The sequence below is a fragment of the Pteropus vampyrus genome, unplaced genomic scaffold, assembly GCF_000151845.1.
Source record: "Pteropus vampyrus isolate Shadow unplaced genomic scaffold, Pvam_2.0 Scaffold133, whole genome shotgun sequence".
Lineage (NCBI taxonomy): Eukaryota > Metazoa > Chordata > Mammalia > Chiroptera > Pteropodidae > Pteropus > Pteropus vampyrus.
The window spans coordinates 3,316,425-3,331,699 of NW_011888914.1; the positions used below are offsets into that span (position 1 = coordinate 3,316,425).

General features: G+C 40.4%; 1 protein-coding gene across 1 annotated transcript in view; it reads left to right on the forward strand.

The window, feature by feature from the left end:
* Nucleotides 1-12,906, forward strand: part of MDN1 (midasin AAA ATPase 1) — a 140,584-nt gene extending 127,678 nt beyond the window's left edge. The window contains exons 89-102 of the mRNA XM_011367395.2: nucleotides 7-37; nucleotides 291-458; nucleotides 1,548-1,649; nucleotides 2,388-2,595; nucleotides 3,768-3,938; nucleotides 4,992-5,149; nucleotides 6,203-6,292; nucleotides 7,456-7,571; nucleotides 8,202-8,376; nucleotides 9,594-9,667; nucleotides 9,755-9,869; nucleotides 10,776-10,839; nucleotides 11,846-11,988; nucleotides 12,632-12,906. Of these exons, the coding sequence (XP_011365697.1) occupies nucleotides 7-37; nucleotides 291-458; nucleotides 1,548-1,649; nucleotides 2,388-2,595; nucleotides 3,768-3,938; nucleotides 4,992-5,149; nucleotides 6,203-6,292; nucleotides 7,456-7,571; nucleotides 8,202-8,376; nucleotides 9,594-9,667; nucleotides 9,755-9,869; nucleotides 10,776-10,839; nucleotides 11,846-11,988; nucleotides 12,632-12,820 (1,804 nt within the window). The 3' untranslated portion in view covers nucleotides 12,821-12,906. The remainder of the gene's footprint in view (nucleotides 1-6; nucleotides 38-290; nucleotides 459-1,547; nucleotides 1,650-2,387; nucleotides 2,596-3,767; nucleotides 3,939-4,991; nucleotides 5,150-6,202; nucleotides 6,293-7,455; nucleotides 7,572-8,201; nucleotides 8,377-9,593; nucleotides 9,668-9,754; nucleotides 9,870-10,775; nucleotides 10,840-11,845; nucleotides 11,989-12,631) is intronic.
* Nucleotides 12,907-15,275: the final 2,369 nt, after the last annotated feature.

The following is a 15,275-nucleotide window of genomic DNA, read 5'->3' on the forward strand; positions in this document are numbered from 1 at the left end:
GAATAGTGTCTCTGTTGACCAGGGTCTTCAGCCTCAGGTATTGTGAGATGTCTGGTTTGTCTTATATTAGAAATAATGAGAAATTATTAGTCCCTCTAGAATCTTTTAGAGTACTTCACCACCAGGTGGCGCTGTCAAGCAGCTTTCATTTTCTGTTTAAGACCCTCACTGGCTGATCCCCTCCCTGTAGACTCCCCTTGGTGAGGAGTGGGTTGTCTGCTTAATGCAGGGGTTCCCTACCTCATGTTCTTTCCCCAGAGCATTTAATGCTGTGTTTGATTTTCCCGAAGAAGGAAGAAAAAGAAGAAGGAGAGAACTCTGACACAGAAGAGGAGGTGCCAGAGGCTACAGAGAGGAAGGAGCATGACTCTTGTGGGCAGACCGGGGTGGAGAACGTGCAGAGCACGCAGGCTGTGGAGCTGGCTGGGGCTGCACCCGAGAAGGAGCAAGGGAAGGAGGTGAGAGTTCCCTGTTACCTCGGCCAGCTGCCTTTTAGGAGGGTCTCCCTCTGTGACCCTGTGTTTTATTTAGCAGTGGTTGGTTTACGTGTGATGTTTATTTGTTGTTGACATCTAAAAGATCATCTCTTGTTCTTTGAGAAAATGATCATAGACCTATTTTATATGCCAGAAGAAACCCCAGAATATTTGCTATACACTGTATTTAAGTGATATGCTTAATGAAAAAAGTTATTAGACTGGTAGTTTTTCATGGGAGAATCAGGTTCATTTTATTTTTTAGAATACTCCCAAGGAAAGAAAGGTAGAATTCAGACTTGATGCAGTAATGTGCCTCTAATAGTGCTTCCCTTTTCCTTGCTGTTCACCAGTCTTCTAAACATTTTAATTTAGAAAGCAAGGCATTTCTTTATTCCTTGATGTAAAGTGTTGTGTTATATATATGGCTACAGTTAAAGGCTTCTGGCATGCTATGGAAAGAGCACAAAATCAGAGGGCTCGCTGTTACTATGGTTACTCTGCTAGCTTCTTAAGTCTCTCTAAGCACCAGTTTTCTCACTGGTAATAACAGCTCCACCCCATTTATTGAACACCCATTAGATGCTAAGCATTCTCATTACTTCAGCAAGTCCTTCTTATTACTTCAGCAAGTCTTCTCAGTAGCTCTATAAGATAGCTGATATTATTGTTCTTACTGTTTTCTCCATCTTATATTTTTGTTAAATAACCCTCAGTAAAGTTAATTGGAAATCTCGGGCACACAGTTGGTTGCTGATGGAGCCTGGTTTATAATTGAGGTCTGTCCTGCCTTCAGAATAAGCCATTACGCTCCTGTAAACAAAGAACTAATCAGCCTTGCAAAGCAAAGTCACCCAAGAGGGTAACAGATCCAGGTCTAGATGCTCCTGTTTCTGCCCACAGGCCAGGCTTTAGTCATGGGTGAGGTGAGTTCCAGAGCAGGCAGGCAGGTGTGATTATTTGACTCTGACATGAGAATAATGGTGAGAGAAGTCATACACAATGCAGCGCAGTAACCAGGTGCTTGGTAGCTTCCTCCACCCTTACTATTTTATGGCTTGGATTTTATAGGAACACGGGAGTGGATCTGCGGATGCAAACCAGGCAGAAGGCCATGAATCCAACTTCATCGCTCGGTTGGCTTCCCAGAAACAGACCAGGAAAAACACACAGGTCTCTATGACTCTTCAACTAAAGTGAAGGCTGCATGTAGCAAAAGATGCTGTAAACATAGTGATTTAAAAAAAAAAGAAAAAGAAAAGCCTCCTTCCCTGCATTTGCCGTCCCTGTTCTGCTAGACATGATGGCAGCCCTGCCGAGCAAACCAGGACCGTGGGGCTTTCCAAGTGGAACCCTGTCACTGGGGCTTCTTCACTATGCAAGGACATGGACACACACACCCTGTTTCGGTTATGCAGCCTGAGAACCTGGTGCTGTGCGCTGCTGCCCAGCACCAACCAGTATTACCCTTTCCACTGTCCATAGTCTTCTGTGTTTTAAAAATAAGAGTTTTTTTAAATGGGGTGTAATTTATGCACGTGGTACAAAATTGGTTTATAAAAACATCCCCTAAAAAGCTTCCATGCTATCCCTGTCCTCAAGCCACCCAGGGACCCTTCCCAGAGCAAATTGGCGCTACCAGTTTTGTATTCTTTCAGAGATCTTTTCTGCATATATAACGTGTGTCTGTTTCTTCCTTACCTTTATTCAGATATAAAAGTATATCAGGGAATGTCGCGTATATGTATATCAAGATCTGCTTCTTCTTTTTAACAGCTGCATTGAATTCCATTTTCGTATGGCTGTACCTGATTTTCTTAACTAGCTCTCTATGGATGGACATTAAGGTTATTTTTGGTCTTTTTGCTATTACAGACAAGGCTCTGAATTATTTCCTTGTATTTCCCACAGAGTTTTAAGAGGAAACCTGGACAGGCTGACAATGAACGCTCCGTGGGTGATCACAATGAGCATGTGCATAAAAGGCTGAGGACTGTGGATACAGACAGCCGCACCGAGCAGGGGCTCTCCCAGCCCCAGCCCCAGCCCCAGGCAGAGGATGCAGATGCGTTTGAACACATTAGAGAAGGGGATGACCCTTACGATGCACAGACCTACGGTAGGTACAGGGAAGGCTTGTCCTTTGCTCACTGAACTTTCTGAGATAGCTTATGCTGTATGACTATGTGTCTGCCAGGTGTTATTACAAATTCTTTTTTAGAAGGAGGGGAATGGCTTTTTAAAACTATTTTCTCTCTAATATCTGTGCACAGATATAACTTATTTTTGGTTTAAAGAGTTTAAAGATACCTGTAGCCAAGTGCAAATGTTCAGAGTTTCTGGGTCTACTGTAAGCCTGTTAAATATCCTTGGTAACCATTGGCCATATCCAAACCCAGTGCTGATCTCAGGGTTTTTGAGTACTGGACATTTCTTCATAGTCAGTCACTTTGAGGTTGCTCCCTGCAAGGGCAAGAGCTGTGAACTCGAAAAATATGTTTTCTCTGTAAGTGAAAAGGGGAGGAAAAAAATCTTAACATCAGTCTCCTCTTCTGGTTCTTGGTGACTTTTCACTGTTTCATTTCTAATATGTAAAATAGTGTTGATAATATTTACCTATGAGGATAGTACAAAAATGATCGCTCTTCTGTGCCTACTCATTAGAAAATTAAAGCAGTAACAATAATAGCTACCATGCTTTGAGCTTCTACTTTGTGCCAAACACTATTCCGAGCCTTTACTGCATGGTCATGGAATTTCTATAGTAATCTCATGAGCTAGATCATTTCCATTTTATAGATGAGCACAGTGAGGCCAAAGAAGTTTATGAACTTGTTCAAGATCAGAATGCTGGGATTCTCACATTGATCTTTCTATGCCCCATGTTGTATTCTTAATCACTGCCGTTTCTCCACCCATAACTTAGTAATGGGAGATAATTCCATTAGCTGCTCTGAATCATGTGCCCAGTCTGTTTGTTCTGGTTTAGCCTCTGGTCATAGCAGTAAAAACCCAGCTAAACATCCTACTTCTGTGGTCCCATGTGTAGTTTACACTATATCCTTGTAGCTCCTATCGAGGGTAAAGAATAGGCAGCTACATCAGTAGGTCAGTAGGACATCTTGGGCACAGACAAGTCAAGCACTTTGTCCAAGCCACATAGCCAATCAATGGCAGAACCAGCATTAGTAGAATCTTGGAAGCTAGAAATGACAGAGGCCACACCCACTTATGATTACTTTGTTCTGCAAAGACCTAGGCTTTCTACATGTGTGTGTACTTTGTTGGTAGATGTAGCCAGCATGGAGCAGCAACAGTCTGCAAAAGACTCCAGCAAAGATCAGGAGGAGGAGGAGATAGAGGATGCCTTAATGGACATGGATGATCAGGAGGAGCTCAAAGCAGTAGATACGGAGCAGCTGAAGCCAGAGGAGGTCAAGTCAGGGGCCATGGCAAGCTCTGGTGAGTCCTACAGGGAGAACAGATCCCTTCTGAGCTGTCTGGCTTAGAGAAGTCTCTTCTTTCGAACCGTAAGTCTAGTCTGGTCTGTTACTTCCGTGTCCTAACCTATGGCTTAGACATTCATTTGCTTATAATAATTTCACTATATTTTCTTGGGGAGTGGAAAGGCCGAGGAGTGGTGTTGCAGGACACTGTTTTTCAAGGAGACCTCTGAAACTTGAGTTTCAGACAAAATCCCATTAGTCCTTTTAAAATAGATCACTTACTCCAGTTGTGACAAGAAAATATATTCTCGATTATTAGAGAAATAATGTTTTCATTTATATGAACATATGTAATATTAACATAAAATGCAGTAAAATATTTAAAGAAATAGAATGAGGAAAATGCATGTGAGAAAGTAACAAGTCTCCTTACATACAGTTCCATTTCATTTTAAAAAATGTATTCAATGTTAAAAATATCAGCAGTTTTAAAAAAAACTATCAGCAATAGAATAAATGCAAATTCAGAAGAACTTGCCAAATTCAAAAGTTTTTTTCTTTGGCTCCCTTCCTGTCCTTTCCTTGTGTTAGAACTATTGACTGACTAGCCATTACATGACAGAGGAAAGGCACAGCTCTGTGATTAGACTTCTCTAGATTGAAACCTAGACTTTACCTCTTACTCACTTCACAGGTTGATGCAAATTATTCACCTTTTCTTTGCCTCAGTTCCTTTATTTATAAAGTAGAACTTTGATTTTAATTTTTATTTTTATTAAAGTTGTACCTGCACATAGTTTAAAGAATCACATAGTTCTACAAGGTTTGCCAGCATAACTATAGTCTCCCCTATTCTCACCTCCCCAGAACAGCCACCTTCAACATCAGGGTGGAGAGGAGGAGAAGTTAGGGGAATAAAAATTGGCAATGACTGTCTCAAAGAGAAAGAATATATTGGGCAGTGAATGAATGAAGTTTTAGTAGTTCTTAGTATCGAAAAGCAACCATGAAGGCTCAGTCTTTATGTTAATATTATGGTAAGTAAAATTATGACTTTGTATAAAAATAGCTTTTGATGAGATGGAGACCCAGACTGTTAAAACAGAGGATGACCAAGACCCCAGGACAGACAAATCCCACAAGGAGACTGAGAATGAGAAACTAGAGAGAAGCCAAGATTCAACCATTCATACGGCCCATCAGTTCCTTGTGGACACGGTTTTCCAGGTACTAAAACTTTCATTAGTTACTGCTTTAAGAAATCGACAAAATGTAATTATCGGTTGCTTTTAAATCTTTGTCTTAAGAACTTTATGGAACATCTGGTTGTTTGGGGTATCATATGCTTATTAAAATATTTAGGAATACTGTTGATAGGACAGGTGCTCTTTAAGCAGATAAAGCACTGTTCTGTTCTGATGGTTAATCCCAGGGTCACAGTGGTGGTCGTTATCCTCACCTGCCATGATGGCGGGTCTGGTTCTTGGGCCTCCAGCTCTCAAATTTCCTCTTACATCCACCATCCTTGTGTGAGGAGACTAGAGGACAGTCAACAGTTTATGTTAAGTAGCAAGAATGTGGAATCTAAAAAACAATAAACAAACAAACAAAATAGAAAAACTCGTAAAGAGAACATTTTGATGGTTGCCAGATTTGGTGGGGCGGTGAAAAAGAGGAAGAGATTAAGATGTACAAATTAGTAGTTACAAAATAGTCATGGGGATGTGAAGTACAGCATAGGGAATATAGTCAATGATATTGTAATGACTGTGTATGACATCAGATGGGTGCTATATTTATCAAGGTGATCACTTTGTAGGTTATGTAAATGCCTACATAGGAATCACTATGTTGTACACCTAAAACTAATATTGTATGTCAACTGTAATTAAAATTTTCTTAAAGAAATGACTATTCAGAAAGTTTTTAAAAAGTTTTTGACTTAATGCCTGCATTTAGGAAGAGCTGATGAACTGGGTCATTTTTCCCAATCATTTGTCTTAATGGCATATGGATTAATCAAAGAATATTTTCATCATTGATATCATGGGAATTTGGTTTTGTTTTGCTGTGATGGACTTATAAATGTTAAAATTCCCTTTATGTATTTTGTCTCTCCTAATGGGAAGCAGAAGAATGGTTTATGTGCCATTAAGTTTGCTTGTTTCACATATCAGGGGTATGTACTTGAAGTTTATACTACAGGAAAGAAGGCAGCCAGTGATAGTGTTAGCATTTCCAACCTGGGCTGCCTCTCATCTATGGTTCTTTTCTTCTTAGCCCTTTTTAAAAGATGTCAGTGAGCTAAGACAGGAGCTGGAGAGACAGCTGGAAACATGGCAGCCACACGAATCTGGAAACCCAGAAGAAGTAAGTCACTGGTCTTTTCATAAAATATCTTGGCTTTTGTTCAGATATAGCAAACTTAATAGGTTCTTAGCTCCAGTAACCTTTGTAAAAGAGACTGAGTCTATGGAGAATATAAGTACAATCCTGAATCCTAGGTCTATCCATTGCTTTTTGCTTGCTTTGCCACTAGACCTGTAGCTTAATTAAAACAACAACAAAAAAAATTGTTTAATTCTTTAACTTCCTTTAGTCTAAGAAAAATAGGTCAAAATGATACTGTGTCATCCTCAGAATAGGACACCTGGAACATTGCCAGCCGGCATATGTGGAAATGTAGATTGACCAGAAGTTTCATTCTTAATGACTTTGCATCTTAAATTTACTCGACATATACATATTTTAGTTTTATATCTGTAATCATGATCCCCACCAATATGTGTATTGACTGCTCCATCAAAGTTGGCAAAAAATCATGGAGCTTTGTGCCCAGGAATAAGCACATTGCTGAGTGTGTTACTTAGGAGATTTGCACTTGTCACTTTTGCTTTTGAAACATGACCCTGAGAGCCCATGATTAAGTGGCTGGATCTGCTGGCACCAGAATTACCCATTCACAGCTCCCTCTTCACATGAAGGGTTCAGGTTATACTCTCTGTAGGAGATGTGAATAAGGCATTGATTTGGTCATGAATTCTAATTTTTTCCCCTCTTTAATTCCCTCCACTCCCCCACTTCCACCCTTGACCTACGGATGTTGCCATCTCCCCTTCAGAACTGGATCTCTGAAGGTGGGGCATCTCCTCTCACGTGCTTGTGGCGCACACCTGGGGCCTGGCGCACTTGTGGTATGGTCCGTGGCTCCACCTGAGGCACGAACCCAGGACCTTCTGTGTGTAAAGCAGACGTGCTAAGCACTACACTATGGAGCCAACCCCATGAATTCTAAATTTTACTGCTTTAATTCTCAATTGGAACTGTGGATTGTGGTTTTGGTGGAAGGAGAGACATTTTTAATCAAGTGAATTAGATTGCAGCTTGCTAAGAGATGCTTTAAAGTGCTTCTGTTGAGAAAGTTTATGCAAGTCACTTTCTGCTACTTAGCTTCAAGCCTTCGTCTTGCTGTAATGACTTTGGTCGACTCTGACATTGTAAGGGTAACTTACATGTGGTTTTTGTTGTCACAGGAGAAGGCTGCCGCTGAGATGTGGCAGAGTTACCTGGTCTTAACTGCACCTCTTTCACAACAGTTGTGTGAACAACTTCGTCTCATTTTAGAGCCTACCCAGGCAGCCAAACTGAAGTAAGTCTTCTTCATTTGACACATTTACAGTGCCCTGAAAAGATGGCAGTGTCACCTTTTCCGTTGAGTTCAGCATCTAACTGCTTATAGGTTGGCTTCTAGATTACTGTTTCTACTGCACAGGCACCAGTATGGTGTTCAGTATCCTGCTATCATGTTATCTCTACCACAGGTTTCTGTGAAGTTTGACATGAAGAGTTTCATTTATATCTGATGGGGTAATTGGCTGAGCCTTTGTGTATGCATGTTGCTCACCTTGCTACACTTTGTTTTACTCACTTGCCACATGTTACGTAGACCTTTTGGATAAAGTTGTATCCAAAATCATAGCTTCAGAACAGAAAGAAAAGCCAAGACTTAATATTCAATGCAAACATCTTGTTTCGTAATTTTTTTAAATGTCTCAGTTTTTTTAACCTAATTATTGTTGCCACATACATAACCAGCTCTTCTGGCTTCTGATCAAGATGAGCCTGGCTCTTAAACCTTAATTGCAGTAACGCTTCATTGTGCCAGGTTACTCATTCTTTGGTATAATCGGTAATAAGATATTAATAAGATATTTCTTTGAAGAAATTCTTAAGGAATGAGCAGTTGACTAACCTTTGCCCCTTTGGGTAAATTTGATAGAGGAGACTATCGGACTGGGAAGCGACTGAACCTGCGGAAGGTCATCCCGTACATTGCTAGTCAGTTTCGAAAAGACAAGATTTGGCTTCGGAGGACCAAGCCCAGTAAACGCCAGTATCAGATTTGTTTGGCTATTGATGACTCTTCTAGCATGGTAGACAACCACACCAAACAGGTACGGAAGAGAAGTAGTGGCAGTTTGATGAGAAATAAACACCTAACCATGTTCCATGGGCCACCAAATGTTTTAATTGCGATCTGGCAAAAAACACTTTGCAATACCAATTCGTCTGTTCTGAGAACATAAATACCATGTTTGAGAAGTCTTTAAAATTTAAAGACTTCAAAGGGGCAATTTCAAGATGCCTCAAGTATTTTGGTTCCATATTGTTATAGGTCTTTTATATTGTTTTGTTTCTTAGCCTTGCTATGCTATTGTCTAGCTGCAGAATAAGTAAATCTTAACAATGTGTATTTTCCACAAAATTTGATGTACTATTAAACTATTCTTTAGACCATGCACAACATAATCTGAATCTTTTTAAAAAAAAATATATTCACTACACGTTTCTTTAAGTCTTAAATTATGCAGAATTAGTGTTCTATCAGTCAGTATTAACAAGACTTAGGAGCCTGGATAGAATTACTTATGATACCGTAAGTAATATTATGGATGCTGAAGTATATGTTGATTTTTGCAGTGATGCCATTATCCAGCATGAGCCAGTGAGCAACCTAAAATCTATACATATGCTCTGCTGGAAAAAGTGTAATCTCTGAACCTGGGTTCAAATACCAGTTCCCCACCACCATGTTACTATTACATGAATTTGGGCAATTTGTTTAAGTGTCAGTCTGAAAAATGAGGATTATAGCAATATCTGCTTCAAACTCAGAGTTGCTATGAAGATGAAACAAAATGGATGTAGAGCTCTTGGTTTAATATCTAGCACTTGATGTTTTTAGTAGATGTTAGTTGCTATAAGTATCATCTTTTTAACTGAATTCAAAATTTAAAACTATGCTGTAATTTATGCATAGATTAAATTAGTTTGTAAAATCTTTACTCATAAGAGATTACTTTTTAGATAGTCAAAAAACGACTTTTAGAATTAAAAATTTGTGGACCTAATCTCTCCAGATCGCTTTCAGTGGATGATGTCTAGAGCAGACTTTTCCTTCCAGTGTAATGGATTCTCAGTTTCAGCATTTGTGGTATTAGCCAGGACCTAACTAAAGCCACCAAAGCCTCTGGGTTGGTTGTGAATAGCTGTATTGGTGGTATTGGGTCATACAAAAACATTTTCTGTGGGAATCTTGGTATAGAAAAAGTTGAAAGGCACTGCGCTAGAGGATATTCTGATTCTTTCAACCCTTAACTTTGTTTCACAGCTTGCATTTGAATCTTTGGCTGTGATTGGAAATGCTCTAACCCTTCTGGAAGTGGGTCAGATTGCAGTGTGCAGGTAAGGGTGCCTTTTAATTCCATTAGGAAAACCAATTTTGTTTACGTGACAAATAACCCTCATTGTATTTGGTTTTTCTTCCTCAAGTTTTGGAGAATCTGTAAAACTGTTACACCCATTCCACGAACAGTTCAGTGATTACTCAGGGTCCCAGATTCTGCGGCTCTGCAAATTCCAACAAAAGAAAACCAAGATTGCTCAGGTACGCTGACATCAAATGTATTCTGCATAGTTGTTCTTCTGGTTTAGGAGACATAATTTTTAGAACTGCCTCCTCCCCAATATGGTATTAGGGCAGGTATAATTTACAATAAAGATTAGTCCTAAACCCCAGCCTGTGTACCACTGGAAAAGAAACCTCCGTGGCACTCATTGTTAAACATGGTGTAACCTCTTTTTCTCAGTCTCTCAAAGATCATTTTTGACTTTGTATCATTGATATTTTGGCTATTTTTTTGAGGCTGGAAACATTTTGAAAAGTAAACCATCTCCCAGTACCCTTATCAGGTGGGTCAAGACTAGTTTCTGTCCCCCATTTAGCCTAGAGAAGAAATGATTTAAAATAAAGCCAGGTCTTGTCTGCTGCATCAGTCAGCTGTCACTAGTTTAGGCTAACATGACCCTACATCCGTGGCTTACAGTAATGGTTTATTTCTTATGTGTGTCACGTCCATGGTGGTTGAGCCAGCGACTTGCTCAGGATGACATAAATTCAAAATATAGCATGGGATAATTCTGATGTCCTGATTCCTGCCCTCATTTAGCCTCTTTATGTCACACTGGACATTTATTTTCTTGCTTTTTTTTTTTTTTTTGCTGAGTTTTCTTTAAAAAATGATAGCTGTTTGGGGCGAATTACTTATTATCCCCCCAGGGAAAGTATTTCTTTTCCTTGGGGGTGTCTTATAGAAAACTAGTGGGGTATATGCCTGAGACACATATCTGTTTGACAATGCCAGTACCCAAAGATAAATGCCAAACAGTGGGTCCTTTACTACAGGACCCACTTGAAAGGACAGTTTGATTGCCTATAGATAACCACTTAGGTGTCAGAAGTAGCTTCAAGCTGATAGTGGAAAGAGAATTTAAATAGGTTTTGTCTATTTAGTTTCTAGAGTCTGTAGCCAACATGTTTGCAGCCACCGAGCAGCTCTCGCAAAACGTCAGTCCAGGTGAGCTACATTCTTCTGCCTTCAATAAAATGAATTTCTGTTGTCTGTATTCGCAATTTACTGCTTCATCTCACTGTACCCATCGCATCTTTTCAAGTGTATGCTTTACATGAAAAGACATAAACAGGAGATGGAGAGGTATTCATGGAATTTTTTATTCATTCAAAATTTATTGAAACCATACTCTTGAGGCTTATAATCAAGGAATTAGACACTAGTTTGTAATGAACTATGATATGCGTATCTGATATTGAGTTTAGTATTGTGAAAGGAAGGAGCAAAGTATGTGGAATTAAGTATGAAGAGTATTAACACAGGAAAGCAGACGAGGACATAATGCAGAAACCAACTAATCTAGCCGTGATTGATTTCAGGCTTGAAACACCTGTTCTTTAGCTCTTTCACAAAAATCTCAATCCTGAGTGTATCATGGACAAACCTGTCTGAAACAAGTCTTTCATGACTCTCAACACTTGCTAACCTTCCTTGACAGAGAAAAGATAGCCCTCAACAGCTGTAATCTTTTGCTGGAAACGTTATATAACTTAAAAAAAAAAATTTAATTCATTTATTTTACTGGTCCCTTCTATTTTTTTGTTTAAGTCAATTTCAAGGAAAAACAGAAATCAGGTATACGAAATTTGGGTACTTCTACTCTACTGCATTTTAATATTTTATAGCCATAAATGTGTATTTTAGTTCTCTTATATGTTGCTCTACAGTGAAGCTGATCTAAATTCAACATTCCCTGAAACACTACTGGGAAACTGTTTTGTTGACAGCAGCTGTGTGCGGGTGTGTGTGCAGCCTTGTCCCTGACACTGGCATCCGAAGTAAGAGATCTAATTAGAGGCCTCTTTTGTGCCCAGAGTTCATCGGTTTCATATCTCTTTGATGTTAATAGTACAGAGAAAGCCTATGTTAATTTGTCTTTAAGTAGTCGTGATTTGTTAAAAATGGATTTCCATTCTGTTTCCTCCCTCTCCTGCTGTATGTCCTACTATAGACACTGCACAACTCCTCCTGGTGGTCTCTGACGGACGCGGCCTTTTCCTTGAGGGCAAAGACAGAGTCCTGGCAGCAGTTCAGGCTGCTCAGAATGCTAAGATCTTTGTCATTTTTGTTGTGTTGGATAATCCCAGTTCACGGGTGAGTGACAAAGCCACTTTTCTGAGGATAAAGCAAGGATGCCATTCAGTCTATTCTGTCTGAAATATGGCCTGGGTCACACCATCATACTCAAAACTCTGTTCTGTCAGGCATTGTTTTAGGCAGTTTATAAGTATGTTCTCATTTAACCTCGCAATAATCCAGTGAGGGGGGCACTATGTCAACTCTTAGCAATGGGTCCTGTTCACGTGGAAATGTAGTCAAACCCTTCCCAGTTACTTGTATCTCAGCAGTGCTGTCACAGCAGGACGCATCAGTTGCCAAGTGAAAGAAAACGGGGCAGTTCTGTTCCAAGGGAAGCGTTATCTCCACAGGTCATGGTAAGGCCTAGATAGCAAGATTTAATGTGAAATAGTCCACGTTGAGAATGGGAGACACCACTGTGGAGAAATCAAGTTTTCTTATATCCCTTTCCCTCCCTTTTTGTGCCTATTCTCCTGGAAGGGGTGCTTAGAGATCTGCTTCCTCCTCAACGAGAGTCCCGAAAATTTTGTTTTACTTAGTAATAAAAGCTATTTTCATATGCAGGAATTAGACAAAAATGTCAGCAAAAGAGGTCATGGAAGAGCTATAGCCAAGGACACTGATTTGGCTTTTATTTCAAAATGTCTTCTGTTAACAGGATTCCATCTTGGACATTAAAGTACCAATATTTAAAGGACCTGGAGAGATGCCTGAAATCCGATCCTACATGGAAGAGTTCCCATTCCCCTTCTATATAATTCTTCGTGATATGAATGCACTTCCCGAGACGCTCAGCGATGCTCTCAGGCAGTGGTTTGAGTTGGTGACAGCCTCTGACCACCTGTAGACCAGAAAGATCACAGTCCAAAGGTGAAACTTCAGACCACAGTCAAGATATCATACTTCTTGCCCAGCTTCTACCTTATGGACAACCATTTCTGAACTCAGAGCTCTAAAACATTCTTTGTTCTTAGATCTGATTTATAAAACTTCCTCCAGCATTTACAAAAAACTGTATTGCAATGTACATTTTATTTTACATGATTTCAGAGTGTAAAGAAAGCTCTTGGATTCCTTGGTTTGCCCAGGCTGCCATTCTTGTAACAAAGCTGGGGCATAGCTGCTCTGCTGCCTGTCTTGGAAGCCCTTGCCTGAGAGGAAGCCAGCCCCACCCTTGGGGGCCCAGCTGCCTGCTTCCCCTCGCAGGGACCCTGGACACCTGCCTTGAGGAAGTGCTCCCAGAAGCACGGGACTGTGCCAGTCCTTTGGATAAAGACCTGAAGGAAGCTGTCTTTTTGACCCGCCTCTAGGATTCGCCCTTGCCAAGCCCACAGTGTGGACCTAAAAGCCGTCAAGTGGCTGAGACAGCTGCAGTTTTCAGAGTCTGAGTGTGTGTTTTCTTACCATGCTTCATGTGCAAGGAACGACCGTCTCAAGGGCAGGAAGCTTCCAGTATCTGTGTGCTCATAAAGTGACTAGACATGGAAACTCAAGTAATCAAAAAAATGATCCTTAGGCTCTGTAAAAATGAAGTGGCTTTCCAGTGTGCTCCTTCACATTTGCTGCTTTGAGAGACTATGCAATGATGGAAAGATGATTTTCCTTTTATTTCATTTTCTCAGTGCCACGGTCCCTGTTGTAGTAATTTATTTCTTTAGTTCATTTTTTTCTTAACAGTTAAGGGGAAGATTCATTCCCCACACTGCTTTCAAGCTGGACTGAGCCAGTCATTCTGGAAAAGATATGCTATACATATACACATATATATATCCAGAAGAACTAAGCAGCTACATCTATTTTTTTTCCCCCACTGAAAATACATCAACGGTTTTTAGGCAGTTTTTACTTGGCCAGAAAGCAGTGCTTGAATACTTGAAACTGCGTGCTGTGTTCTATTTAAGTTGTCAGAATGTTCTTTTGTAGACAGTATGCCATGATGTAACCGTCTATCTCCACATCTGTTATCAAGTTACACTGTGAAGTCTGCCACCCTTTCGAGGTGGTCATCAAAGATTGCTTGTTGTTTAACCAAGTGTCCTAAAGCATGGACCTGATGTTATATCATTATTTTTTATTCTAAAAAGCTATGCAGCTTATATTCTGAAAACTATTAAAAATATATACCACTGGTGATGTAATTTGTGATCATTCTTAACAGAATGACAGGAGTATAAAAGGTAGGCTAAGGGAATGATCTTGTCTGCTAGATCAGTCAGCTGTTACTAGTTCAGGCTAACAGAACCCCACAACATCAGTTACAGTAAGGATTTATTTCTTACTTGTGTCATGTCCATGGTGGGTGAGCTGTGGCATGCTGGCCTCGTGGCAGAGGAAACGGCGAGTTGGTGGAAACACACAGTGGCTCAAAGTGGTCCAAAATGACATGTTTCTTCCTCTGGAGCAGGAAGGTGACTTTTCCATCAGGGTTGGATCTGTTAGGGAAAGACACCAGCATGATGATGGTGAAGTAGTCTATCATATCTACCTGTAATTGACAGAACCAACCAAACCAGAGCTTCCCAACTGGTTGGTGTGGTAAGATAGTGATTCCCTTGGCTCTAGAACAGTTCATATGGTCTGAGACAGTAGGAATTCCAATAAGCAGCTACCCAAGAGTACCATTCTCAGCTTGTACTAGGACAGGGAAAAGGGTTAGGAAGCATGGGAGCCATCACAGGAGACCCAGCAGAAACTGACAGGGTAGAGGTCAGGCAGACCTTAGCCCAGGGTAAAAGCTTGAGTCACAAGGTACCAAGGATAAGCTTGCTCGCTCACACACACACTCACACTCACCTGGTGCTTGACCTTTACATCTGCCTTACTATCTTCATCTTCATCCAAACTCTAATCTTATCTGCCCTGACTTCTGGACATTTATCTTGTCTTCCCTTCTGTTTTCCTCCGATTGCACTGAGGCTAGAATTCTTTTAAATCTGTAACCTAGAGTACTTAAGTACTATTCCAGACTAATCACTTTGCTAGTTTCGCTTCATCCTACTCACCACATTCAGGATCTTTCAGAAGTTCCTCCACAGGTCCCTGTTTTTAAGACAATACTATTCACTGCTTCTTAGTGTGACTTGACTATGCTGTCCCTTCTCTCCTTGCATCCCCACCATACACTATTTTGACCTGGTCACTGCAAACCACAGAGGTCCTAGAATCTGCCAGTGTCCATGCATTCTTTGGAATTCTCTTACCTACTTTGCCTTTCTGACAAACACCTAGCTCAGATAAGCCCTTCAGGAAGAATGAGCTCCTGTGGAATGAACCTTGATGTCACCTGTAATTACTGCATTAGA